Below are 27,429 nucleotides of genomic sequence, written 5' to 3'. Positions count from 1 at the left end.
AACTGGACTAAAACTATTTTTCTGATTCAACTTTTAAGATGTTAATGAAACTAGCAGTAAATTAATGACTTTGTATAAAAGTATGTTTCCTTTTGCATGCAACAAACTTTTGAGTATAAGAAATTTGTAGGAATACAAGGAACTTAGTCCCTAACTTGCATACAATGAGTTGGTAGAAATTTGAGGGTGGGAGTGCTGTCTATGAAGGTCATCTTGTCCTGTGGGTAAGCCAAGATGTGCAGATCGCTTTGGTGCTCTCAAAACAGCCCGGCCATACAGTTGCATCACTACCAATGCTCCAGAGTGAACAAGTGTCTGGGCTTTAAAACCAGATGTCAACTGTGCTGAAGCCCTCTGAGAACCTCAGAACCTCACAGTAGGTCAAGGGGGTGCAGAGGGTCCGTGCATGGGTAAGGAGTGGCCCTGGTCCCCCCCCCCCGAGTGAGTTGGGGTGAGAAGCAGGCAGAGGCTTTGGGGGAACTGGCAGAATGAGCAGAGTGATCTGGATGTTTGGTGGGTGGCAGTGTGCTCGGAGTGGGGTGAGAGAGGGTCCTGTGCTGGTGAGCAGGTACAAGGGGGCTGTATGTGGTGGTGTGGGGCCAGTGGGGGCTCTGCGTGGGTGAGGAGGAGCCAGAGCTGCCTGTGCACAGGAGGAGCCCAAGGGGCCCTTGGTCTGCAGGCGGCTGCAGAGGGCTGGGGGCTGCTGTGGGTACAGGGGTGGCACTGGGGTGCAGCAAGGGGTGATGGGGGTGCTGTCACAGGGTGACAGGGTGTCGGTGACGGGGAAGGCACTGGCAGCTGTGGTGCTGGGCTCTGGGTCTTTTGGTCCCCTCCATGTTTCAGGGGTCTGTGATGGACACATGCAAGTTCCTACCTCTGCTACCGCCTCATCCCACACACCTCCAGGGCAGAGAAACAGATGTTTCCCCATGTCACTGGGGAGGGAAACTGTCTAAAACATGATCTGACTTGACCTGGGAGCTGGTGGAAAGATGCTGTTGACATCTCAGTGCCTCTCATGAACGAAACACTGGATGGTGCACTGAGCTAGGCATCTCGCATTTAAAAAACTTGCCGAAGGCAAAATTGGACTCCTGGAATTTTTTTTGGCTTTGTATTTCCTGTGTTTTTTAGGCAGGAAGACCCAGGGAGAGTGGGCATCACTGGGATCCTCCAGCTTGGTGTCAACAGGAAGGAAAACCCCAGGACCCTAAATCCCTTGGGACAGCCTGTGTGGGACAATCACCCACACATCGAAGGCTGAGTGTGGACTGCCCCAAGGCGATGGGAGGTGAGAGCGTGTCCTGTCCTGACAGCATGGCCCATACTTTCCCAGGAGGCTGCTCTGGTGGGACTGGACAACCCATGGCTGGGGCAGAGCTGAACTGAGTTCTTCTCCAGGCAGTGGAGGATCTCTGCTGCAGGTATCCCTCGGTGCCTGGAAGGAGACCTCAGGGACCCTCTGATGCCTCCCTCTGCCCCACAGCAGGACCTTAGTCTGGACTCAACCTCCCCAGATGCTCTGCTCCAAACTTTGGCACCTGAGAAGCATCTTCCCTGCACTTTAAAGCTGTGACTGCCTGTACCACTCGCCCTGCTCTTTGCCTTTTACAATGAGAGACTGGCAGCACATCCTCCCAGCTCCTCTTCTGCAGGTTGAACAACACAGGCAGGGTTTCCTCAATGGGCAGGTGGGACAGGTGAGTGCTCTGGTCCATCAGTATTCCCAAAACAATCCTAGACTGAGGCTTGTCTTCTCATTCTCTGAATAACCATAATTTGGCTCAGCCCAGGCAATCTATCACAGCCCACTTGGTTGCAGGGTGTGGTTTAGAGATTAAAAGATGTTCATAGGAACTAGTCATTTTTTTCATCTACATCTTTTCAGATTCCCTTCTGCAGTGTCTCAGGATCATTTCACCTTTTAAGCTGATACGTGGACACACAGGCAGGCCCTCCCTGCAAACAGGTGGGCAAATGTCCTGGGAACACTTTTTTAATCAAAGGAAAGATGCAAAGGATCTAGAAACTGCAACTAATGGGTGCTGGGTAGAAGGAGCCAGGGTGTCCCTGGGGAGGGGTCTCCAGCCCTCTCTGCCGCTCACCTGTGGGCTGTGGGAGGTTCAGCTCTGGGGAGGGCTCTGACCGTGGCTCCGGCATGCCCTGTGGCCAGCAGCCCACTGCCACTGGCAGCTCGGCTGCTGGAAAATGCAAAGGGCTGGGGCAGGTGCTGACCACTGCCTTAGAAGGGGACACGGAGCTGAGGAGCGGGGTTTGCAGGAGAACAAGGCGAAACAAAAGCCAACAGAAGAAAAAGCCTTCAGAAACAGCAAACTCCAGCTAGCTTGTTTAGAAATCTTCCAGGAAAAACCGCTGCTGTGAAAGAAATACTTCTGCTCCTGCAAGGTCCGTAGTTGTTGCAGGGCACAGAGCTGATACCAGCTGGGATGGCTGTGGCTGCGCCAGCCAGCAAAATCGAACAGCAAACTGCGAGGAGACGGAGTGGCAAGACAAAGGGGTTTTTAATAATGAAGGTGTTGCTGGTAACATAGGTAAGGAAATGTGCTTGCTTACAAGTTTGAAGCTGACAGCATCCCTTTAAATAAGGAAATACATTTGCTGAGAAGAGAAAGTTATCTGGAAAGCCCTGTACAATGATGCAGTGTAGCAGCCAATGCTACGCTGTTTCAAGTGCTATTAATATTCTCCATGGACCGGCTTTGAAAAAAATCTCTCACTTAGAAAAAGAAATTATTTTTAAAAAATGCAACCTGTGGTTGTCTATCCTAGCCGTGCACTGTGACCAGTTGTACAATAGAAAAGTGATGCTTTAAATAGTGACTTGAAAGCTACTGCCACGTGCTTTATACAGCATGCAACAACGCCACGAACTGGAGACACAGCAGGGGCGGCAGAGCCTCCTCCACCAGCTCCAGCACCCCCGGGGGGAGTGCCCCACGGGAGCCACGGCCAGACTGCCCGTGGGCCCCTGATGCCAGACCTCCTCCCCATCTGCTGCACCTCCAATGTGCTGTCCTTCCAGTAACACAAATATTAAATACACTCAGTCTGTAAATAGTTTAACAATCTTTGTCAGCAACAATATTTACTTTGGCAAAACCAGAATTGCAAAGAAGTAGACGTGTCCATCAAACAGTCTGCAGCAAGTTCTTTGGTGGAAGCCAAGAAGTAAAGCAAAGGCTCCTTCTCGCTAGAGCCTGAGGAAGTATATTGCACAGAGACTCATAGGAGAAATGCTGGTGACTTCAAACAGGAGGCATCACTGCAGGAGAGCATCCATCTCTGCTGGCTTCGGGAGAACTAGCTCCTCTAGGCTCAGGGATTCACAGCTGTTCTCCGGATGGCCCCGCTCTGGGCTGAGTGAGCAGTGATGCTGGAGTAAACTTGGGAGGAAGGGACGACTGCTGGGGGTCAGGGAGGAACGGGAAGAAGGGTGGAGAGATGGATGGCAGAGGAGTGAAGGCAACAAAAGCAGACACTCACACAAAACTGCAGCCATGCAAGGGCCCGCTCAGCCCTGCCCCATGTGCCGGTTGCCAAGTGTCCGTTTCTGGCTCCCCCTGCTCCCAGGGCATGCAAGGTGGTGGAGATCCATCCCGACTTCTGCCTGTGCAGAGGTCAGCCCCTCCAAACCCTGGCTGTATTCTCCATACAACTTGCTCCTGCCTTGGACCAAAGCACATCACACATCTCAGTCTGTACTACACCAGCTGGGACGAAGCAGCTCCACCGGGCTGCCATGTCCCTTCGATACCTGCACCTGCAGCCTGAGCAGCTGCTTCCAGCACCCAGAGCTCGCCGCTCCAAGGTCACAGGCTTCAGCCTGCTCCAGTTCAGACTGCAGCCAGGACAGCTCCTGGGCTTTCAACCCCGCCAGGCACCACAGGGACACGACAAGGTGTCACCACGAACACGGTGGTCTCCATCTCTCATCCAGCTGGAGCAGAGCTGCGCAGGGGACTGGGCGATGCAGCTTCGTGGGCAGGAGGAAGGAAGCAAGGTGAGCCTGGCAGTGCGGAGAAGTGTGTTTGTTTCTCTGGCTGGGCAGAGCCTCCCTGCTCCCACACCCCCTGGCCTGGGCATGGCCAAGATGAGCCCAGCAGGATTGCCTAAAGGGCTGGGCGGGCAGTGGGAGAGTAGAGAAGAGGACAGCAACGGACTTGCCTCTCCATGATTCCCCATTGCTGCCCAGGTGAGGTCTCCTCACCACATAGTTTTGTCATGAGCTGCTCCAGTTCTCACAAGTGACTGCTAAAACTGGGGGGAAAAAGATAAAAGAAACAAAACTGAAGTTCTTGTCAATCTAAAGAAGTGTTGTTAGAGGCACTGGTGTCCTCTGCGGGGACGTGTCAATGGAAGAAAACCGAAGTACCAGAACTGTTGTGCTGTCAATTTGCAGTAACTGGAAATTCAGACAAGTTTATATGCTGGGAAAATGACTCCAGTTTCCCCTGGATGTGGCATGTTAGCCCTGCGTGTTCTCTGGTGTGACAGAAACACTGTGCTGGTTGTTGCAGGTTTACAGTATCCTGCCTCCACCATCCTCCCTTTCACCACTGCTGCAGGTGCAGGTCCATGCTGGTGTTTAGATTGAGATCGGTAACATCTAAGAAATCAATGTTGAAGATGCTGGGACCTGCGGGGGTGAGCGAGCCAAAGCCAGTGGCGGAGCTGGGGGGGGTGAGGTCCAGCCACTCCATCGTTTCCCATGGAGACTCAGTGAAACTCATTTGTAAACCGGAGCCGTCGGCAGGGGAAGGGGAGAGCTGGGTTTCCATAGGTGAAAGGGGAGTCTGTAAAATTTCCTGGGATGTGAGCAGTTCATCTGTGGCTTTTCCAGAGAACCCCTCCATCATCCCTTCGAAGTGGGACTCTTCTCCCCCCATCTTCAGCAGGGCAATTTCACTGACCCTCCCCAGGGGGCTGTGGGCATTCAGCAGGACCTCGAGGTGAGTGTCACTGCTGCCCGGACAGTGATCAAAGGGGAGCTGGGCTGAGGGCACCTGCTCGAACGGGGCAGAAGACTTTGGGAGTGAAGCACTGGAGTTCCCTGTAGACACCGTTATCTGAGGTACTTTCTGGAGACAGGACCGATCTTCTTTGGCATTGGCTGGCATTTCTGTCAACAAATGAGAGGGATTTGAGGTGCTCTGGCAGTGCCCACCACTGCTGGGCACAGGGGCATGACCACAGCTCCCCAGCTGGGCTCCTGGGCATGCCTACGGAGACCCGCTCCCCGCTCAACCCCTTGACATTGCTCACCCACCCTCCCCATGGGAAGCTTCTCACGTTCCTGCTTTCTGACCACGAGTCCCCTGGTTTTGGACACAGTCCCTGGGGCATGAGCACTGGCAGCTGTCCCCATGGGGCTGGGCATGGGTTGGGCATGGGAAAGGGCACAGGCAGCACTTTGCACAGGGGAGGGCACTGGCAGTACTCTATGTGGGAGATGGCACTGGCAGCACTGGGAATGGTGGGAGACACTGGGGGCTCTGTGTGGGGAGGATGCTGGCAGTGCTGTGCATGGGGCTGCCTCCCTGCCGTCCCTTCTCTCTGCGCAGTCTGCAGAGGTGATGACCAAGCTCAGACCACTCCACCAGGTCTGCATGTGCAGAAGCAGGCTCTGCGAGGGCCAATATGCTTTTGGATTCAATCTCAGTGGCTGCTGGCACAGGGAGGGCAAATGAAAGCTTTACTTAACTCGGGCAGCTCTGCTGGGGTGCACAGAGTGCACTGAGCCCCATGACCAACACTGGCTTGGAGGGAAAGCCCTGGATGGGAACAGGGAAGCAGTGCGTACCTCCGCTCTCAATCAGCACGTCCAGAAGCTCATCCATCTGCTGACTTCGTGTCATCTGCTGCAGCAAACGACAAAGAGGAGAGTAGAGGACGTTAGGAGGAGACTCTCTCTGGCCACAAGCTGGGTAGGTGGCTCTAGAGCCCACAAACGGCTTTCTCCCATGCAGGAGAGATGCCACTCCAACACGGGGCTGGCAGCAGCGTTCAGGTGAGCACTGCAGGGACCTGGGACAAGCACGGTGGATCTGGGGAGCACAGCGCCAGGTTCCCCCCGCCCTGCTGCTGACCAGTGGCCACCACAGACTGCCTCTTCCCAGGGCCACCAGGACACACCAACTTTTTGGACCCAGCACCTCACACTGGCATATGCCTCTTTACTCTCCCTGCAGCTCCCTGGGGGCAACGCATCCTCCTCCTCCTCTCCCTGACTGGAGACTGGAAGGACTTTCTGCCAGCCAGCATAAACCCATTTTTATCACTGCCAGCAGCATCCCTCCGTTTTCCTCAAGGCACCATCATGGCTGGCACTGAGGCTGCTGACAGACTCTCACAAGAAGGGGTTCATGGGCGATGGAGACAGTCCTCCGCATGGGAACGGAGCTCCAGGGTAAGGCTAAGGGAGGCAGACGGCATGGAGTGGGCACTTTGCTAATGGGCTAAAGAGGGAAGGTGAGGCTTCCTGGTGACTTGGGAATGCTCAAGACTCTGTTTCTCACATAGCACTGAACACCCCAAAGAAGAGTACACCGAAGTCCTGGGATATTTGTGTGGGATGCCAGGACCCCATCGTGGACTGGCGCCTTTTACCAGCACAGAAGGTGCTATCCCATCCGACGTGGTTTCTGACCGCTTTGTGGCAGTCATTCAGCAATTAACTCTTCAAGAAAAGCCCGTTCCTTATGGAAACAGGCTTGTCCTACCCAGAGACCCCATAATGGGTTGTAACTCCTGCAAATGAATTATATTAACTGCAAAAGAAAACCCTGTGCAGCCCTAGCCCTGTAGAAAATAAAAATCATGCAGTTACCTGCTTTACTGCATCCTCATAGGGTGGAGGCTGCTTTACCTCTGAGAGGGCTGGGCTTGACTTACAAAAACTTGGGGATGGAATAGAAAACTTTTGACCTGCCTGCGTAGCCATCTGCGTGGGGGAAATACAGGGAAATGGAGTCAATGCACAGGGAAGCACGGAGGGAGGCCCAGCTCTCTTTCTCCTCTGTTGAAGCCAGTGTGGTGCCAGGGAAACTCACAATTTTGTGGCTCACATCAGCTCAAAGTGACTGGCCTTTGGGCAGGAGAGAGGGAGGTAAACTAGCTCCGTCAGGCTAGCTCTGAGATCCAGGGCCAGGCTGACCTTCGATCACTGCCGGAGCACAGACATGGTGCCACAGAGCATCCTCAGTGCAGCTGGGAATGTGCAGAGCAAGGGGGAGAGCAATGGGCTGCTGGCGCTGGGCTTCACCCAGCCAGTGATGCAGTGCTTCCCTGGCTGCCAGCTGCCTCTCAGCCCCTCTGCAAGGGACCCTCTCCATCAGCGCTTGCCCAGGGGCATCTCACAGAGACCAGGCCACGGAAGGCCAGTCAAAAGGGACACCGCCAGGTCCGAACCCAGACTTTCCCTGTGCCTGTGCCAAACACCTGCATATCAGTGCCAGTTTTTTGCCAGCCCCCCCTTGCAGGAGGGACCTCATTTGAAAGTCCAGTGCCTGACAGCTGCTGTCTCCCTTGCCTCTAGCCCCTTGTGTGCCCTTCCCCACCATGAGAGCCAGTGCCAGGGGATGCAGCACAGACCTGGCAGGCAGGTTGGATCCAGAAGTGGATCCAAGGCAGGAATGAGGCCACTCAGTCTGGACGTGCATATTCTGGCCACTTTTGTGGAGGGTGGCTGGGAAGAACAGTACCCCTGGCTTGTGGGGGACAGTACTCCAGTGCTGGGCACAGAGAGGGAGCTGTTGCTGAAAAGGTACCCTCACCTCTGGGGACCCCTTGCAGGCAGCAGAGAAATGCCCAGGGTGGGTGGTGTCACAGCCAGGATGAGCTGCAGGACACCATGGGACCATCCCCTCCCTATGCCCCTTGCACTCGGGCAGTGAGGAAGGAGCTGGAGATGCCCCGGAGGTGTCGCTGCTCCCTGCTGATGCTCGCTGCCCGCTGTCCAGTCACCCAGTGTATCTCCGCTGCCCCCCTCAGAGTATCACCTCGCAGCACTCTGTCCCACTGCCTACTGCACCTGCAGCTCTGCCCCACTGCTCAGCTCACCTCTACAGCTTCATGCCCCTCTGCTGAGGTCAACCACTGCATCCTACTGCCCACTGCATCCCCTGCTCTCTGCCCCGCTGCCCAGCTTAGCCTCAGTACTGGTCCCATTGCCCAGCTCACCCAAAGCAATGCTCCCCATTGCCCATTTCACTCCAGCAGCAAGCCCCACTGCCTACCTCACCCCGACAGCACTGCATTCCAGTGCCCATGCCACTGGCAGCGCTTTGTCTCTCCGCCGCTCTCACCCTAGATTGCTCTTCAGTGCCCACCTCGGTGGCGGTGCTGTGTGCCAGCTGCCCCTGTCACCTATCTGACCCTTCTCTGAATGGCTTAGAGACAACACTGTGTCCCACTTTCTGCCACCTCGCAGCACTGCACGCCACTGCCCAGCTCCTGCTGCACACTTCTGTGTGCCAACTGCAGGCTATTAGCTGCCCTGCCCATGCCCTGGGTGGTTTGCAGTGGCTCTCGCTCTACTGTGCAGCTGTTGTGCACTCAGTGTGCACTGGCTGTACATCTTCCCTGAAGGCAGTGTGCATGCCTTGCACCATCGTGTGTGGTTTACAGACTGTATGACAGGTGTTACTGCTGCCTGGGAAACCCTGGTAGGATGTTGGGATGAACTGGGGCTGTGATCAGCAGCACCTTGTGCTGCTTTTGTGAGTTGGCAATGTGCGCCCCTCTCCAAGCTTTTGTACCTGTCCAGAGGACTGAGTGAGGAGTGGTGGATGCTGAAGCGACAACTTTCTGGTGGGGAAGCATAAGCTCTATCTGACTGCAGACCCTGACTGCAAGCCCTGTTCTATCTTCCCAAGAAAAAGCTTCCTGTATGACCAGGGTAACTGCCCTCTTTCAATCCAGTGGTCAAAATCCCTCACACACTGCTAGGAGCCACAATGGCTCAGCAAGATGCTGAAAAGCCCTGCAACACTGCAGCGGGGCTCTCCTAGGGGTGTAGGAACTGTGCCAGGACTATCCCAGGGGCTGAGGGATCCGTGCCGGAGCTTCCCCACTGTGGATAGAGCTGTGCCAGGGCTCCATGGGGCAGGGGGAACTGTGCCAGGGCTTCCCCAGGGTGGAGAGAGCCATGCCAATGCTCCATGGGGCAGGGGAAGCTGTGCCAGGACTCCTCCAGGGGCACAGCAAGCTGTTCCAGGCCTCCCCCTGAGAGAAGAGGCAGCTGAGGGCTCTTTTAGGGCAGAAGCAGCTGTGCCAATGCTCCCCCAGGGCAGAGGGACACGTGCCAGGACTCCTCCAGCTGCAGAGAGGGATGTGCCAGTGCTTAACCAGGAGCAGAGGGAGATGTGCCAGGTCTCCCCAGGGCAGAGGGAGCTGTGCCAGGGCTCCATGGGGCAGAGGATGCTCTGCCAGGACTCTCCCAGGACACAGGGAGCTTTTCCAATGTTCACCCAGGGGCAGAGAGAGCTGTGCTGGGGTCCCCTGGGGAAGACGGAAGCTGTGCCAGGGCTCCCCCAAGGCAGAAGGAGCTCCGTGGGGCAGGGCAGCTGGGCTGTGGCCCCCCCAGGGCAACTGGGCCCGGTGGTAGCAGGGGTCCCCAGAAGATGCCCTGCAAAGGACCCTGCGGTGCAATCAGCTTCCAACCCGCTGTCCCTCTGGGATACTCTCTGTCGCTCCAGGCAGCCCCATGTGCTGCCACGGCCCCTGAGGTACCCACCCGCGGTGCCAGCAGCCTGATCTGATAGGAAAGGACTCAAACTGGGATGTTTGACTGACTGCCCACAGACACCAGCGCCTTCACCACTGCAATGCCATCTGGGGTACTCTCCACTTACCGACGCAGTACGAAGGCAACTGTTGGTCTGTGGGGACCCGCTGCGCCCTTCTGCCTGTGAGCCGGGGGACACTGAGAGGAGATAGTGGCTGTTGGGGGACGGTGGCAGGCTGATGTGCTGGGGGCTCTTTGCAGCCCCAAGTGGAGAGTGCTGGGGGGAGCACTGAGGGCTCAGGAATGTCGAGGAGGTGATGGTGCTTTGCCCTGCAGGCTCCAAGCAGTGGCTATTTACAATGTGAGGCAGCTGCGGCACCCCACAGTTACTTAACTTATCTGAGCTGCTGGCTTGGCCTTTCAAGGCAGTTTGTTTGGATGCAAATGGACAGCTGGACACTGCATTTTCCTGCTTGATGGGGACACCAAAGAAATGCTGAGTGGGCTGCTGCTTCTCCTCAAGGCCATTGCTTCTTTTCCGCTTCTGGAGCTGCATCCGTAGCTCTTCCACCTGCCTCTGCTCTTGCTGCAGCTTCCACGTGAGCTCATTGATGACCTTCTGCTTCTCCACCAGCATCTTGTCTTTCTCTGTGTCAATCCCTTCCAGCTCCAGCTGGATGCTCCCTCCATTCATGCTACTCATGAGGCTTTCTTCAGCACTGCCATGAACTGGGGATGGCTGGAGACCAAACTGTGGAGAAGACATGGGCCCATCGTTGAATGTGTCTGGCAAAGAGCCACTCACAGAGAGGTCGGAGGAGGCTGGAGAGATGGGTGGTGTGGAGCTGGTGCTGCCAAAGTGGTAGAAGCCATTCGATAACATGCTGGTGGAGGACTGCGACTGGTAACTCGACAGGGTGCTTGTTGGAGTGACTGGGAAGGTGACGGTGGTGATCTCACTGAAGTTTGGCACTGCATTGCTGCCACACTCCTGGAAGGGCCGCAGCCGTTCCATCAGTGCTGTTTTGGTTCCCGACACAGGCAAGCCTCGTATTCGGAGCTGCTGTCTCAGTTCTGATACCTGGAAAGAAAGTCACCAATGATCAGTCCCAATGGCAGATGGACCCTTTAGAAATGCAACATTTCTAACAAGGAGTCTCAGATCACAGGCTTTCTGTTTTAGAGCTGTGACCCCCCAGGTGCTCGCTGTCTCACCTGCAGTCACCAGAGCCACTATGCACAGCCCTGACCACTGCATGTCCTGCAGGATCTCAACCTTTCCTAACAGGAAAATTCTTCCTTCTTCCTCCAGGAACTGTGACTGCTCTCCATGAATCATGGAGGTAACCCAAGATTCCCTTCCCAGCAGTAGGTTCCTACATGAGCAGAGGACTTCCACACAGACCAGGAACTAGCTGATGGCATCCTTTAGCCCAAAGAATGTGACCACTTACCTTGGAGCCAGATACTCCACGTTCAGGCATCAGTACATGTTTCAGGCGTCTGAGCAGGGGCATTGATATGGCCAAACTCATGTTATTTCTACCTCACCTTATTTCTTTCTCTAATAGTAAGTATTGCCCCAGGCCTCTGCTCCTAAAAGAAGCCTTTCCCATGGCTGAGGCTCCATTAGCAAAGTGTAAAACATCTGCTGATGTGAGTGATTCTCCCTTATGCCCTGCCTGTCCTGCTCACATGAGAGATTTAGGCATTGTTTAAAGCAGTGCTCGTAGCTGCAGACTCCAGGAGACACCTGCTTGTGCAGAGCTGAGCTGGCCTGGCTGCAATGACCACTGAGAAGCTGAGTCGCTCAGTGGAGGCCATGCTGACCTCCTAGCTCTGGCTGGTGTGCTAGCAGCGTCCATGATGTCCACCATAAAACCACAGAAGCTATGGAGCCATGAGCTGCAGGAGCAGCAGCGCAGATTGTCCTTTAGTCCTTGACCTGATGGCCTGACCTGCAGCCATCTCAAGTTCTACCTAAGGTCTGCTGATACATGCTCTGGAGCAATGTACCCACCCGCCACCTGCGGAGCAGCAAACCCACGTTTTCAGTTACCGTCGCAGTGACCAGTTCCTGACCCAGCGCGATGTACTCCTGGGTTTGCTCACAGCACGGGGGTTCTGTAGCTCAGCCTGTGGCACTACGCTGCATGATTCAGGGGTAGCAAAACACATTCAGGCTGTAAGATTCTGCTCCTGCAGTGACAAAATTTGCACTCACTTTCAGATCGTCCAGGTTAGATGGCAGAGGGCCTGGCTTGATAGATGAGACACAAGTCTGGCCTGAAAAGGTGGTTTTCACAGGGGAAAGCGGGTTGTTGTTGACAGAAGTTGATGAAGAATTTGAACTTTTGACCATTTGCTCATTTGATTGCCTGAAATAACAAAGGAGATTTGGGGTAACTTGTATTTGATTGACTGAAATAACAAAGGAGATTTGGGGTAACTTCTCTGTCCCCCTGGCATTTCTGTGCCCACTTGGGACTGCTCCCTTGGGACTGCTATCTCCTGTGTGAGACCTGAAGGATTGCCAACCCCAAGGAAAACCAGGTTGGGCTGTAAGGAGATTGCTCGTGACCCACCAGCAGGTCACAGGTGCCCCAACCAGTGCACAAAGCCAGAACAGCTTTGCAGGAGACTGATGTTCCCAAGCTTTTATGTTTCACTTGCATGCATCTATCCCCCTTGCACTGGCACAAATGGGTACAGCAGTGGAAAGTTTGGAGAGAGACAGGACTAAACCCTGCTGTTGGCACATTGCCACTCACTTTAGCTGGCCTTGGTGCATCCCTGGGTAGCTGAAGTGCTGCTGCTGTTGCTGCTGCTGCTGCTGCTGGCTGAGAATCTGGAGCTGCAGAAAGAGCTGCTGCTGCTGGAGGAGTCTGGCATATGCAGAGTCCATGGGTGGAGGGGACTTCTCTGCCTTCTGGTCCGGAGGGATGTACTGGTGATACTTCAGCTTCTTCACCTTGGGCTTGGTGTCCTTGGGCTTTTTGTGACGGTTCTTGATATCACTGGATGATTTGGACTGTTGGTCCAGAAGGAAAGGAATTTTAGCTGGGAGAAGAGCTCCTGCCACCCCTGTGGGAACTCAGAAGCTTGGGACAGAGCAAGGGCAGGTCCTGCCGGCACCTTGACCCTCCAGCTCCAAGAGCTGCTGAGCCTGCATCTGGGGGAGTCCCTCAGGGCCATGTCCCATCTCAGTTGTGCTGAAGAGCACAGGAGATGGAGAATGCCCCTCCTTTTCTGGAAGGTATTGCAGTGTTGCCTTGTATCTCCTGCTCCTGGCTTCAGGGGATGTTTCCAGTGCAGAACCTGTATCACACTGCAGTTTCTGACAACAAGGTTTGTCTCCCTCCATTATTCTCAGGCTTTAAGGCCACCCCCCACCCCAGACCTCCCACACATGTGGGGTGCAGCATGCAGGCACTTCAGGCTTGATGCAGCCAGGTGCCCTGGGCTTGTTCACTCTCCTGGGCAGCCTGGAGGCACAGGCATTACCTTCACGGTGGAGGGTATAGGGAGAGTTGGGCTCTCCTGCCCTGCTGTCTGCTTGGGGCTGTCACACTGGCTGCCCTGCCCCGAGGCTGGGTCCGGCGCACGGCCATCGGCACTCTGGGGGTGATCCTGCAAGGGAGAGGCGAGCCGTGCCATGGGAGAGGGATGTGGGGCTGGTGTCTGCACAGCCTCTGACTGCAAGGGGCACCTGGTACAACCATTCCCGCTGCCCCATGTTGTCCCCAGTCCATCCCAGATGTCTCAGTGCATCCCAGTCCCCCCATGTCTATCCCAGCCCACTATCTCAGCTCCCCCAGGCTATGCCAGTCCTCTGTCTCCCCAGTCCATCCCAGTCCACCCTAGTCTCCAAGCCCTCCTCATTCCACCTCAGCCCTCTATCCTTGTTCCCCCCCCAGTACACCACTGGCCCCTCGGTGTCCCCCAGACTAGCCCAGTCCCCCCAGTCCATCTCTGGCTGGCCCCAGTCCCTCCGGTCCTCTCCCCACCCCAGTCTACTTCAGTTCCTCCCAGTCCATCCCAGTCCCTCCAGTCCTTTCCAGTCCCTCCAGCCCCCCCAGTCCCTCACCCCATCCCACCCCCCCTCCCCGCCCCGGGGATGCAGTTCCCTCTCCGGTCAGCAGGGGACGCGGCGGCCCCGTGCAGCCCCCCCGGCTCTGGCCACTCGGGGCCGTGGGGCCCCCGCGCCCACGAGGCGAGTTCCCTGGCCGGGGTCCCCAGGGAGGCGGGTGCCGTGGGTCCCCCCGGGGTCCCCCAGGGAGGTGGGTGCCGTGGGCCCCCAGGGAGGTGGGGTGTCGTGGGCTCCCCCGGGGTCCCCCAGGGAGGCAGGTGCTGTGGGTTCCCCCGGGGTCGCCCAGGGAGGCGGGTGCCGTGGGCCCTACCTGGGGCGCGCCGGCGGGAGTGGCGAGAGCTGGCTCCGGCGCCTTGGTGCCTGCTGCCAACTCGGTGGAGCCCGGGGAGTCCTCGCTCCTGGCCTGCTCCGGGGACAGCCCGTCGTTGCTGCTGTCCTCCTCGAAGGCGAAGGCGTCAGCTGGCTTGGGGAAGCTGACCTGGGTGCCTGTCAGAGGAGAAGGGGCGATGGCCAAGGGGGACGAGCGTGATGGCAGGAGGTACAGGGTGAGCCTCGTGGGATGCCTCTGCGCCTGCGCCCACCTCCTCCAGACCTGGCAGGTGTGGTGCCCAGAGAGCTCGGACACCTCCTCCCGTCCCCAGCCATGCACAGGGGCAGCACCTGGGTGTGCGCCCATGGCTGAGGCTGGAGGGAGAGGAGATGGCTCCAGCTCCTGGTTCATGCCATAGACCTTGTTACTCTGGAGAGGGAGAGAGGAGGTGTCCGAGGAGCCTGGCCCGCCGGGGGCAGGAGGCTTTTTGCAGGTGGGGCTGGCACACGAGTGGCTCTGCTGTCCTGCCCTGTTGGGCTGAGATGGGGAGAGGGGCATTAGAGTCACTTTCTATCAGCTGAGCACCCTGACCGCAAGCCCACAGCACGCGTGGGAACCTGACTTCAGCAGAACTGAGGTTGAAATCCACCTGCGGGGTGACCCATCAGTTCATGGCACAAGAGCCAACACGGGTGGCCCTGGCTGCAGCTGAACAGAGGCTTCCAGATCCTGTCTCTGTCACAGGCTTCACCACCATGACATACTTCAAACCACTACTGTTGCCTCCCTGAAAGCCCCAGACATTTCTCCCCCCCTGCAAAGCTCCCAGCACGCTATCTCGTAGTCAGATGGGCGAGAGCTCTTGACCCCCGGCTTTTGCTGATAAATAAAGTGCTGAAAAAAAAAGGTCTCATGTGAGCCTCGGAGGGCTGCAGGTGGGGGCAGAGGAAGGAGCAGCGTGGCCACGCTCCTAATCTCCTCGTGCTCATGTCTGGCATTTGTCAGGCAGCTTGGCACATTGATAGTGAGGTGACAAATGGGGAAATAGGAAGGGCCCAGGGACAAGCTTCCACCTGTCCCTGCTGCCGGTCTAGCAATGTGCGCCTTCTCACTGACACGCACCCTCCTGCTCTGACCCCTGCCCCTATCTGAGAGATAAAGGTTATCTCTGCTTGCCCCAGCTCATGGTGCCAGGGTGGGTGAGGAAGCAGAGAGTCCTGGCTCCCTGCCCTGAGCTGCTGCCCAGTCACCATATGGGGTGGGGATATGAGATCACGGCGTCCTGTGTCGAGCCTCTCCTCCCTGCTCCCCAGGGCACGGGGCTCCTCATATGTTCCTGGAAATCGGGCCTGTCCCCGCTCCATCAGAGGCATCACCCAAACAGGGTCTTCCCTGAGGATCTGCAACTCTGCCTGGTTTACCACCTGGCTGGGTGGGAGCCACTCCCCACACCTGCAGACAAGCGTGGACATCCTCCCTCAGGAAGAATGACACCAAGCGAGGGGGACTTGTGGGTCTGCAAGACTCCCACTGGGCTGGCACTTTATAAGCATGGGATGAGAAGTGGTGCCAAAGCCTGGAGCCCGAGGGACCTTCGGGCCACAGCAGCAGCTTGTCAGGACACAGGAGCATGACAGGAATGTGCTGCATCCTGCTGCTTGATACCACAGGCCTGTGCCGGGTGGGGAATGCTGCCCTTATCTGTCCTGCTCTCACCCAGCTCAGGGCTGACCGTATTGTTTTGTGATCCCATGTCTCTGCTGTAATCTCAGGCAGAATGGTGTTTGCTCGGGGCTGTTTCTAATGCACTGGGTATTGTCCTCTCAAGCATATTGGACAAAGTGATGACAAGGACCTGGTAAAAAAAGGATTCTTATATCACTGCTCAGCTATGTAGGGCACTGGCGGCCTCCTGTCACTGGGACGTTAGGGCTTTCATTGGGGTCTGGCACTTTCTGCTCACCCTGACGGAGGTGATTAGAGGAACACGTCAGCTGAACTTTCCACTGTATAAACAGTTGAGATTCCAAGGTTAAAGTAAAATGATTTCAAATCCTGTCATCTTTTTGGTGTTGCAAAAACAAAAGGCTTAACGTTCAGAAGTGCCAGGGCTCATCTCTGCTCTGTGTTGAGCCCTTCGCCCCAAACTGTGAGCACCACAAGGCACCTCTAACTCCAAAAATCAGCTTGAGGATGCTTCTGCCCGGGGCTTTCTTCTGCAGAAACCTGAGGGCTGGGATAGTGGTCCTGCTGTAGTTGGACCACTTCCTTCTCATGGCACCCAACAGTACCAAGTAACTTCATGTTTGACCCTAGGGATAAAACTGGCATATAGGACACAAATTTTCCCCAGCAATGTGGTAGAAGGGCATTGCAAAAGGGAGCAATTCAAAATTGAGCAAATTCTTTTAAGACAGACTTTTTGTTTTGAACAATTTTGTCCTGTAAATCTCTGTTTACCACAAGCTCCTGACAAGGCAGCTGGAGAGAAACTCTGTTCAAACTTCAAGCACACTTGCCCAGCCTCCAAGCCTCAGCTCCAGTGCATTAAAGTCATGCTCAAACAGCCTCAAATGTTTATAAAGTGGGGATTTTTTTAAACTTTTTTTTTTTTTTTTTTTCCCCTCTACTGTTCTCTCCTTCGATAAGTGGCTGGGGAGATTTCACTTGAACTCTCCTTAAAAATTCCTCTTCAGGCAGAGTCCTGGAACATTTCACCTTCAGTCGAGAGCTGTGAAACACTGGAAATGGAGCAGCTCAAGGGCTGGGCTGGAGAAGCTGCCGTCCGTACACTGTGTGCACTTCACAGTGGGAAAACCAAGAGCAGGAACAACTACACAGCAGGACAGAGGTGTCTGAGCCTGGAATGTTTCATGTCATTTATGCTGGTTTCTGAGATGAAATGAAAGTCAAAGTAATTCCTGTTTCAACTCCCATTTTTGACATTGCTTCTGTTGTTCAAAGACCCCTCTTGTCCCAGAGCCCTGCCACTGTCCCCAGCTTGCTCTGAGCCCCAGAACAGGCACTTAACATGGGATTAGGCCAATGGACATAATCCCATAAATTGCGGAACCAAGAGCAACAAACAAACGGTTCCCAGGGATGAGGGCATCTCTCAGTGCCTCAGTAGAGACCCAAGGGCCAATTTGGACATGCGGAGATGGCCCCAGGCTTCAAAAATATGGGCTGCTGTCCTGGCACTGCAGGACCCTGCTGGCTTCCCTGCTCCTTTCTCTGCTTTTGGACCTCCCTGTCCTGGCACTGGGCCCTTGTGAAATTTGAGTCACCTTTTGCTTTGTGTCGGCTCCCACACCAGCCTCCCTGCAGCAGCATGGGGAAAATAATTGTGGAGGATTCTGCCTCCCTCCTCTGACTGGGGGGTAAGTGATGGAGGAAAACCAAGTTTAGGCATAAGTCAAGTGCTTGGTACAGGTGGGTAGGAGTGTACCCTGCTTTGGGGTGCAGGCTGCTTCTCGTATTCCCCAGCAGTCTAGCACCCCAGGGATGCTTCCCCACCCCAGCGACGCAACGTACTACTCTGTTGGGGCTTGCGTACCACTACACCAGTGGTAAAAAAGAACCACAGCCTCGCTGAACTGGGGACACTTCACCCCCACCTACTGGGATGTAAAATCTTGGCAGGGCACAAGTGGGAGAATCCAGGTTGGCCTCACAACCAGATGTGTGCACCCAGGTCCTCTCCCACACGAGGGAGGAAGGACTGTCCTGCTTGCAGCAGTATCATTTACACACTCAAAGCCTTGGGGAGGGAAGGAGTTTTAGAAGGAAGGTTGTTTCTGAGGAGACATGGCTGAGCAATTGTGCATGTTTCAGTGGTCATTGCCCTAAGAAGAAGAGAGGTCTCTTTCATAGGTCTGGACAAGGTAGCACAGGCTGTGCTGCACTGGGCTGCTTATTGTGAAAATAATAAAATTTAAGCAATAAATTCAGCTCTTACATCCGGGCCAGTCACTTCCTGCAGTCACTGTGGTACATTCTCATAACCTTGCCAGCCCCTGCCCCGTGCCATGCACACAACACAACACACAACGTTCACTTCCACTACCTTTTATGGCCTCTTTCACAGCTGAGTCGACGGGAATAATATTCTTCTCCACCAGCTCCAAAGGACCAGGCCTGAGAGCAATCTTTTCATTGAGATCATCTGCCAGTCGGGCTCTTTTCAGCTTCATTTGAGTAGACTGAATGGACCCCTCTGCAGCTGAGTCTAAAAGGCCAAACGGAAGGCATCAGTTCAGGACCTGGGGCATCTGTAAGCACAGTGCTAAGCAAGAATGTGCTTCCCCTTCAGCACAACCCTTCTGGGCTGTGGTCAAACCTAAGCAGGGCTCAGTACACAGCAGGAGCTGCTCTGAGATTGGAGGGCAGGATGCTGGACTGGATTGGGCTGGTGGGGTTTGATACATGGGTCCTACTCTGAGCCTTAGGTCCAGCTTCTCCATTCCCAGGCAAAAACCTCTGTCTACTAGCCTAGGCTTGCAAACTCAGCCTGCAGCTGGAGCATCCTCCCCAGGGCCCAGGAATAATCTGCAATGGAAACTTCATTAACAAGCTGTGACTAACATGAGGGCCAAAGTGGACTCCAGCTCCTGCCTGCCAGGAGCCCATTGACCCTTGTGGGCTAATGCAGATAGGTCCCTACTAGGCAACAGCTGGAGAAAAGAACCATTAACAGTGTTTGACAACTGGAGTAAATGGCTTACACTAGAAGATCAAAAGGTGAGTCTCTGGGAGTGGACATTTGGAGGCAGCGTAACTACAGTGCTCCAGGCCTTCAGGGGAGAAAGGAGCCAGAGAGGAGCATAACAAAGGAGCTAGATCTGGAAGCTACAGACCCTCTGAGAAGTCCCCAGTTATCAAGTGGTGACAGAAGAGTAGCCAATGAAACAGAAAGATTTCCTGAACAAAGGTGATCTGACTTTTCTGGTGGCACAGGCTTGAGTAGTGAGGGAGTGGGATTCTAAACTAGACCATGTCTATACCCCCAGGGATCTAAAATAAGAAGGGCTGCATCTAGGTTGTGCTACCTTCAGAGACTGGACACTCTTCTAGAAGAAATACTGTAGGCAACGCAAGCTACAGGGCTTGATACCGGGGAAAAATTCTCTGCAGGAGGTCAGGAGAGCTGATCGAGGGTCACTTCTGGCCCCAGACCATGTAGGGCAGTGAACACCCATGAGCTCCTCGAGGTGAACAGTAACAGAAGGTATGCCTGTGAGGCATTTAGATGATTCAGAGTGTCTCAGCTGGCTAATTTCAATCACCTCTAGGTCCTGTTATGAACCAAATGGACACCTAAGTCCATGACACCTCAGGACACACCTCCATGAAATGCAGAGGTGCAATGATGGACAGAAGTGTGAGCAGAGGCTCTGGCCAAGTGGTGTGTGTGGGGCAGCACAACCAGCTTGCTCAATACACAACCAGGCAGTCTCTGCTGGCCCTGTCCATGTCCAGTGACTGCAGCTGCCTTCACATCTGATTTACAGCCCCCAGGCCCCAACTCCAGCCTGTATCAGTTCTATTATTTAACCTAAGAGAAAGACACTTTCCACCTGCTAAGCAAGCCATGGTGCTAGCTCATTCAAGGGATGGAGACCCAAGGGAAAAGCAAAGCAGTGACACTGATCTGGTATGGGCCCCTGGCTCAGACCTCCTGCATGCCAGAGGAAAAAGGAATATGGACTTCATCCATGCTGAGAGCAGAGGCTAGCATTTACAGTTGCCAGAGAGTGATCTGCTTCTTCCAGGTGACTGACAGGACTCAAGGAGAGAGGCTACACATCCTCCGTGCCTCTAAGGAGCTCATTATCTCTGGAGATAACAAGGGACACTGCAGTGTTCTGCTGTCTGTGATGGGGTGCAGCAGAGCTGTGCCAGCTCTCTGGCGGGGAGGGGACACCAGGATGGGAGAGGGGAGAGCTGCTGTGGCTCACTGACTGATAGCAGGGCTCACCCTTGTCGTATGGCTGTGCTTGGGTCATTGACTGCATTGCTGTGAATTGTCACATAGAATATCCAGAATTATGGCAGAACAAAAGACGCCCAGCTTTGGGAGGGTATTGCAACCACTTGCTACAGGGATTTCAGTGCCCTGGACAACAAATGCCCAGGGTATGCACCTCTGTCTAACCGAGTCCTCCCTCACAGCTGTTCTCTACTCCACTGTCCTCTAGAGCATCTTATACTGGTCCCTGCCAGAGATGAGAAAGATTAGACAACATTGGGTTTGCTTCTGTCAGGGAATAGATGTGTGTCCTGCCTCCTGAAGACCAGGTCTGGACTGAATTCCGTACAACATGTGTCCCATTTGAATCTGCCTCTCGTGAGCAGCTGGGACAAAGTTAATTGTGATGAGAGTCTTGAAGGGAACCCAAGTGGGACAGGAGAGATATGAGTCACAAGGCAGGAGACACAAGGAGTATGTGGGAGAAGATCAGGCAGTCTTACCTTGTAAAATGTGCATATTGACCAGGTCTGATCGCTCAGGCCTGCTTCTGATCTTGTGCTTGAGATAATCTTCAGTCTGCAGGACACAAATGCAGAGAGTTATCTGGCTAGAGCAGCACTAAGGTACAGAGAGCATCTGCTCCTGTGCCATCCCATGGTTCTTTTAGATTTATTACAAGCTGGGTTGAGTGACCTCCTAAATGACACTTTTTTTCACTCAAACACTGGCTTGTTCTTGGGCAGAAGTTCTTCAGAAAGGGAACAATGTACATGGAGCTGCTGACTGTTCACTGTACCCACTCCTAAGCAGTGTCCTTTCCAGTTTCCCTTAGCCTGCTGATGCCTGAAGTATTACAAGAGCTCATGGGAAGGATGAGACCTATTCACTGGGAGTGACGGATCTGCTCCTAGCTCAGCATACCATATCACCTGTAAGAGCCAAACCAAGGCAGCTCCAGAGTGTATTGTAGCAAAGGCTTCTGTGGGAAGCCTGGCACTCTGGGGTCAGATATAAGGTTGAGCAAGTCATGAAGATACCCAGCCTCTCTACCCAGGTCAGCCACGAGGCTTAGCCTTTCTGCAGTCCTGCAGCTCCTGTGCTCTGTGGTTCCTCGCCCCAGCTATGATGAGGAGTTAGGAAAATCCACTTTGCAGATCACTGCAGCTGAGCTTATGGTGAACATGGTCCTGGAGCCTTGTGTCAACTTCCTCATGGATTTAGGAACAGAAAGGCACACAGAGGTACATTAATGCTGTCCATTAGGAAGTCAGTTTTGAGGGCAACTGACCTCAAGAATACAAATATATACTTAACCCCTTGTGAAGAAAAGCTAGAGCACAACTTGGACAAATTATTAGCTGTTTGTTAAGTTGAGATGCATGAAAAAATAGCACAAAAAATGTACATAGTTCAAAGAGGTTAAAATCTTAAGGATAAATATTAAAGAACAGTACAAGCAGCTGGAGCAAAACTGGAAAACCCACAGTACAAAATGTACAGGATCATAAGAAAAAGATTTTGTAATGGCTTCTGTAGCCAGGACAAGGCAATGGAAAGTGCTGTCTGTGTTCCATAAACAGGGGAAATAATTGTGCATGCTGCTGAGATGGCTACAAGATTTAATGCCTTTTTAAACCATCCTCACTAAAAAGATAAATGGCTATTTATCAATCAAGATGACTAAGCCAAGAACCTTCAGCAACAAAAAGGAAGAATCTCCAGTTATCAGGTTGGAGAACAGGTTGAAGAATACTCAGATGAGTTCAATGTTCTCAGTTTGAGATACACAAGGCTAGAGTAATAACAACTATCTGTGGGTCTCCAGGAAACTGGGCAAGGGAGACCTTTAAAAGAGATGGAGAGAAGAAACTAGGAAATTATAAACCAGTCAGCAAGATATTGGACCAAGTAATCAAACAGTCTATATACAGGGATTTTGAAGATAGCAAGGAGATGAGTAACAGCCAGGATGGATTCATCAAGAACAAGCCACATCACACCAACCTAACTTCCTTCTATGGAGAGATGATAGGTTTCTGTTACAGGAATAAACAATGGATGTCATGTCGCTTGACTTTATGCATGTTTTGACATTATCTCACATATGCAAGCCAGAGAAATTTGGTCTGGATAAGACTAACATAAAAAAGGAGCATAGCTGTGGGTCACCAGAGGAATTAGGAATGGTTCACAGTCTAAACAGAAGAATGTATCAAATCATGTTACGCAGCAATTTTTCCTACTAGTCAATATATTCATTAATGTCTTGGATGAGAGTAGACATACTCCTTAACCCTGAATCATTCAAGGCTAACGGATTAAGATGCAACATGATTTGGAGTAACTGAAGAAATGATCTGAAATACATTTGATACAATTTCAAGAAGGACATTTGGAAAGGACTGCATTCAGGTCACAGCCACAGCTAAGTCAGCTGATTAAGCACTGGGGTGGATGAAGACTTAATCCACCACAGATGCTTCTGTAGTGGTCATTGGACAGTGGCCTTAGGCAGAAATTAGTTACTTCGTAAATAGAGAAAAAAAAATATAAAAGATTCTGGAGAATCTAGAGATCAGCAGCTGAACCACATCCCTGGACAAGCAGGCAGCTTTCTAGGAGACACAACAAAGGATGTCAGATGGGTCCCAGGAATAGCAAGACCCTGTTGTGTGCCCTGCATCCAAGAGCGTCCGTGGGAAGGGTCTGGACAACAGCTGCAGAAATGATTATTGAGCCAGAGATGGGATCAATGAGGAGAGGCTGAGAGGGGAGGTTGGTCAGTCCAGAGGTGAGGTGGCTATAGGGAAACATGATGCAAAATACTGCTTAAAAGTGTTACAAGAAAAAACGTAAACAGTTCTGCATGTACATGCATATAGGTGAAAAAGTAATGGGCTTAAACTTCAACAGAACAGCTTGGGCTGGGCATCAGGGACACGTGCTAACAGCACAGGTTAGAGAGCACTGGAGCAGGATTCTGGGGGGTGGGATGTCTGTCGGTGGTCACACATCTGTCAGGAATGATCCAGATGGGGCTGTTCTGCTCTGGGGCGGAGGCACGACAATCCCCCCGCAGTCCCTCCTTGTCGTGCTGGCTGGGGGGCTGGGAATAAGTGCTAAAGCCCTGCTGAGCCAGACTGTCTCAGGAAAGTCAGCCTGTTCTCTGTCCTCCAATACAGCAATCTATTATAGGACACTGACTTCAAAGTCTGCTACACTGGCCTAGTGCCAGCCTTTAACATAGCCAGTGATATGTTTAAACAAATAATAGACATTTTATTTACTGAAGTCTTTACAATTCCTTACCCTCCTCCCATATTTTTCCCCCAGCTTGTTTTCACTAATACAAATGCTTGCTTGAACCATGTGTAGGTTTGCCTGGTTCCTGTGTCAGGTCACAGCAAGCTGGTATCTACACCTGAGTGCAATTAAATTCACCTAATGCATTTCCAGTTAATCCTCAGGTCAGGTCCTGACTTGGGCTAAACTTGAATTGCTGTCCTACAGATGTGGTATTGCTCATGTTGAGCTCAGCGTTCACACTGCGTTAGCTTGACTTTCTGCCATGACTTCAATCCCTTTTGACCTTTGCTGTTTATAAGCTACATTTGTCACTGGGGTGCAAATGGTGGAGAAAAACTTCAGATGTGTTCTTTTTTTTTAACATCAGCTGAAGCAGAAGAGCTTTCAAAACACATGAAAGCAGTTATTGTTATCTGCTTTCTGTTTGCAGAACATCAGTTTGGAGGAATATCAGCTAAACAACAAATGCCACTGAGTAATTATCTGGAAACATAATTGAAGGAGCCACTGCTCCTTCCTTGTCACAGCTCTAAGCAGGGCATCCCTGCAAAGAATATATGTTTGTTATGGGCTGTGCTCATTAGTATCTTCATTAGCATGCTCTAAAAATGCATGCAATTTGGGATAGACTAGACCATCCTTCCTTTTTCCCCAGGCAACTAGCCAGTGAAAACTTTTGAAGAGAAAGACAAAGAGACACAAATGTATACTTAAATTGTAAAATGTATGACACTTCAAGGATACTTTGGATTGCTTGAAGTTTTGTAAGCATACTAATTTTTCAGAGTCATACTGTATTTCTTATGTTAGCCGTTTATTACTGCTGGAGACTTGGGGCAAGTGATTTGGAGTGTGTTTAAGTTCAGAAGAGCACTTCTCCATATTTCACAATCATTCTTCCTTGCAAAGGTCCTTTTCCATGTGACTGCAAGCATGTTTTGCAGATTAATGGGACAAACTCTTGTGTTCAGGCAAAACCTTCATGCCTGATTTTTCTGTTTTCTGTGGACATCCCTCCAGCTTGGTCAAGGCTGAATGGTGGGTGCTTGGAAAGCCAGTGTGATTTCCCAAAAAGTGATTGCATCACAGAGTTGCAATGTGTTCTGGAAATGGCTGCTTATCTTATCTCTGCCTTCAGCAATATTTAGGGAAGCCTGAGTGCAGTCAGATAATGGTGACGGTGGGAGTCTGGCCCACTTAGCCCCTTGGATGTTGTGTGTAGTAATGGCCAAGCTGCACTGCCAAGCTAAAAGCCAGGCTCCTATCTGACAAGTGTAAGCTCCCTGGGGACTTGCTTCAGGTGACAAAGGGCATCTGCATTCCTCCTGCACACTTGCTAAATAGTTAGGCTTCCTCAGTCCTGCTCGCTGCTGGCCCTGATCTAAGCCCGCTGACTTGAGCAGCAGTGGAGAGCAGCTAGCACAGTGAGGAGCAGGCTGTGAGCATGGCCTGGGGGGAAAAACAGTGCTTCAGCTGGTTGGACATCCACTGGAAGAACTGCCAATGCCATGCTGAACACGCCCTGCCCACAGCCTCTTGTAAAACCCGGGGGCTGTTGTAAAACCCCATAGCTCAGGGCACAGATGGCCCCTCTGCCCTTTCAAACTTCCCCTGCTTGGACAAGGGTGCTCCAGAGCATTTGTGAACCCTGGCTTGGCCCCACCATGTGTGGAAGCAGGGGAGACACCCTGACCCTCATCCTTGGCCACAAGGCCTGAAGGAGGATGCCAGAGGAGTGGACAGTGGTGGAAGGTGCTGTCAAACCCCTCAATTCATGCAAAGCGAGCCCACGTGTTCCCGCATTGGGATGGCTGCAGGAGTTACCTTGGCTCGCTCCAGACTTTTTCGCTGCTCATGGAATGCGGATGGGCTTTTCAGTGCTGCAACAGGAAAGAAAGAGGAGCAATCAGCACAGGAGCAGAAGCAAGCAGCTACCAGGATATTCAGCAACAGCATTTTAATAAGTGCTATAAAAATAGCAACACAAACTAGCTGTTCTCTTTATTGCGCTGGCTAAAAATAACTCAGGAAAGCTCTGGGAAATCCCATGCTCTTAGCCAGTCCATGGCAAGAGAGCAGGGGGGACGGAGAGCACGGGGAATGCAGGAGGGACATGGGCAGGGAGGGGGTGCAGGCTTTGAAACGTAGTGCTCTGTGGGACACGTCAGAGAGCAGATGCAGCTTTTCCCTGGAGTGTTTCCTGTGGGTCATGGAAGGCACCACAGTCCCAGCAGACAGATCTGGGAAGAGCACCAACCTGAGCGAGGACCTCGCCTGCAAGTCAAACCTGCAGGTGACCGAGGCTTGAGGCCAGCAGAAAAACTTAAAATACCTTCCTCTCCTCTTGGGGTCATGTGGGCACAGCCTCCAGTGAGGGTATTTCAAGGCAAGGCCACAGAACTGTGGTCCTTTGTCCCTCTTCCATTACTGACTACCCCTCCATCTCTCACTGGACATTTGTCCTGTCCCAGCCCAGAAGCATCTGTGTGACATGGGGCCTCCCTGGGCAGGCAGCTGCCTGACCAGGTACCAGGCAGCAGACCATGCCCTCAGCATCTCCTGACACTAAGGAGGATTAACCCCGAGAGGCTCCTGAAAAAAGGCCAATGATCCCTGGCTCTTGGACCAGTGAATACCAGTCCCATGGAGCTGTCTGTACTGGAGTCATGGAGAACCTTGCACATTTCCTTGTTTACTCTGGTTCATTAGGAACAGGAGCAGAATTTGCATGGTGAAGGGGTTAATATTTCTCTGTCTGTGTAAGCAGGAAAAATCAACTGTTCCCATTGCAGCAGGGAAGGGGAAGGTGTCCTGATCCACAAAAACAGTCTGCTACAACTCTTTGTTTGAATTCCCTTTCCATCCAGTAAGGATCCAGTAAGGACAGAAATTATTTTCACAGAGGACATGTTATCCTCCATCAGCCTAGAGGAGGATGAAGACAAGACTGGGGGCAGCCAAGAAATATCTGGGGGCCCTCTGAATTGGCTTTTGGGAGGCAACACCCAGAACAACCCCTGTAACCTCCAGTCAATCATGGTAAAACACAGAAGGCACATTCCTGCTCCTAACGTTTGGAAAGCGGACATACAGACAAGCTAGCAGTACTGTGCCATGCTCCGGTGAGCAGCCGTGAGGACTTGTGACAGCTGGTTTAATCAGAAGCAAAATAAAATGGTGCACACGAGAAAATGAAGTTAGCAAGAGGAATGATTTTACCGCCCTGCTCACTGTGAAGTACTAACATTGGGAGTGTGCTACGGGCATTGACCAAACACTGTGCTATTCAAGAGGAAGATGTTGCAGAATTTAGTCATTTACCAAGATTTTTGGAGGAATTATGTGGATGCTGCAGCTTGTATTAGTCTGCAAAACAAATAAAGACATTGCTAGCACTGGTTATTCAGACTTGTCAGGGGACGACATGTCAGCTTGAAATGGCTGAGGGTCTGGAGGCAACGAGGCAGAGCTGCTGTGCTTGGTGTTGATAATCTTGGGACTACTGCCTCTCAGGTTTCAGTTAGAGGATGAGGTGGTGGTTGCATACAGCAAGAGGGTCTTTACTTCAAGCACAGCTATTTCTGCAGCCCATCACATTCGAGGGAACCTTGCCTCGAGGAATCCTTGATTCTGCAAGCTGCCTCCCCTTCCTTTTGGGTAGGTGAGCAGGATCTGGCTGGGGTCCAGGGCAGGCGTCTGTGCAGGTCTAGAGAGAGAGTTCGTCCATGCTCAGCCCTACAGCCTGCCTTTCTGCAAGTGACCCCTCACACTCCTCATTTAAAATGCTTTTGCTGGGTCTGTACCGGTTTCACTAGGACAATAAAACTGCATGTGTAGCTGCATGAACTGGAAACTTCCTACTCAGGGAGCCTGAAGAATGGGGCAGGTTCTGCTCTCACCTGCACTCCTACAGATCTGTCTCAATGAACCTGGATCTCCCCTTGCTCTCAGAGTCACAGGGCTGAAGGAACTCAGAGGCTGCTCTTGCCTACCAGTCTGCATCTGTC

The 27,429-nt window shown here is 52.8% G+C and overlaps 1 protein-coding gene across 9 annotated transcripts in view; it reads right to left on the bottom strand.

Moving 5' to 3' along the window:
• Positions 1–2,503: 2,503 nt before the first annotated feature.
• MYOCD (myocardin) overlaps positions 2,504–27,429 on the bottom strand; it is a 39,418-nt gene continuing 14,492 nt past the window's right edge. For 4 of the 9 annotated variants that reach the window (XM_074847398.1, XM_074847400.1, XM_074847404.1 and 1 more), the window contains 11 exons: positions 25,247–25,302; positions 20,617–20,692; positions 18,212–18,373; positions 14,146–14,321; positions 13,250–13,375; positions 12,517–12,776; positions 11,970–12,123; positions 9,873–10,826; positions 6,848–6,961; positions 5,822–5,879; positions 2,504–5,140 (listed from right to left, as the gene is read on the bottom strand). In XM_074847398.1, coding sequence (XP_074703499.1) covers positions 4,572–5,140; positions 5,822–5,879; positions 6,848–6,961; positions 9,873–10,826; positions 11,970–12,123; positions 12,517–12,776; positions 13,250–13,375; positions 14,146–14,321; positions 18,212–18,373; positions 20,617–20,692; positions 25,247–25,302 — 2,705 coding nt within the window. In that variant the 3' untranslated portion in view covers positions 2,504–4,571. The remainder of the gene's footprint in view (positions 5,141–5,821; positions 5,880–6,847; positions 6,962–9,872; positions 10,827–11,969; positions 12,124–12,516; positions 12,777–13,249; positions 13,376–14,145; positions 14,322–18,211; positions 18,374–20,616; positions 20,693–25,246; positions 25,303–27,429) is intronic. The other 5 variants (XM_074847399.1, XM_074847401.1, XM_074847403.1 and 2 more) reach the window with 5 other exon arrangements.

The sequence above is a fragment of the Strix aluco genome, chromosome 21 (genome assembly GCF_031877795.1).
Source record: "Strix aluco isolate bStrAlu1 chromosome 21, bStrAlu1.hap1, whole genome shotgun sequence".
Lineage (NCBI taxonomy): Eukaryota > Metazoa > Chordata > Aves > Strigiformes > Strigidae > Strix > Strix aluco.
This window is presented reverse-complemented; position numbering and strand designations above follow the sequence as displayed.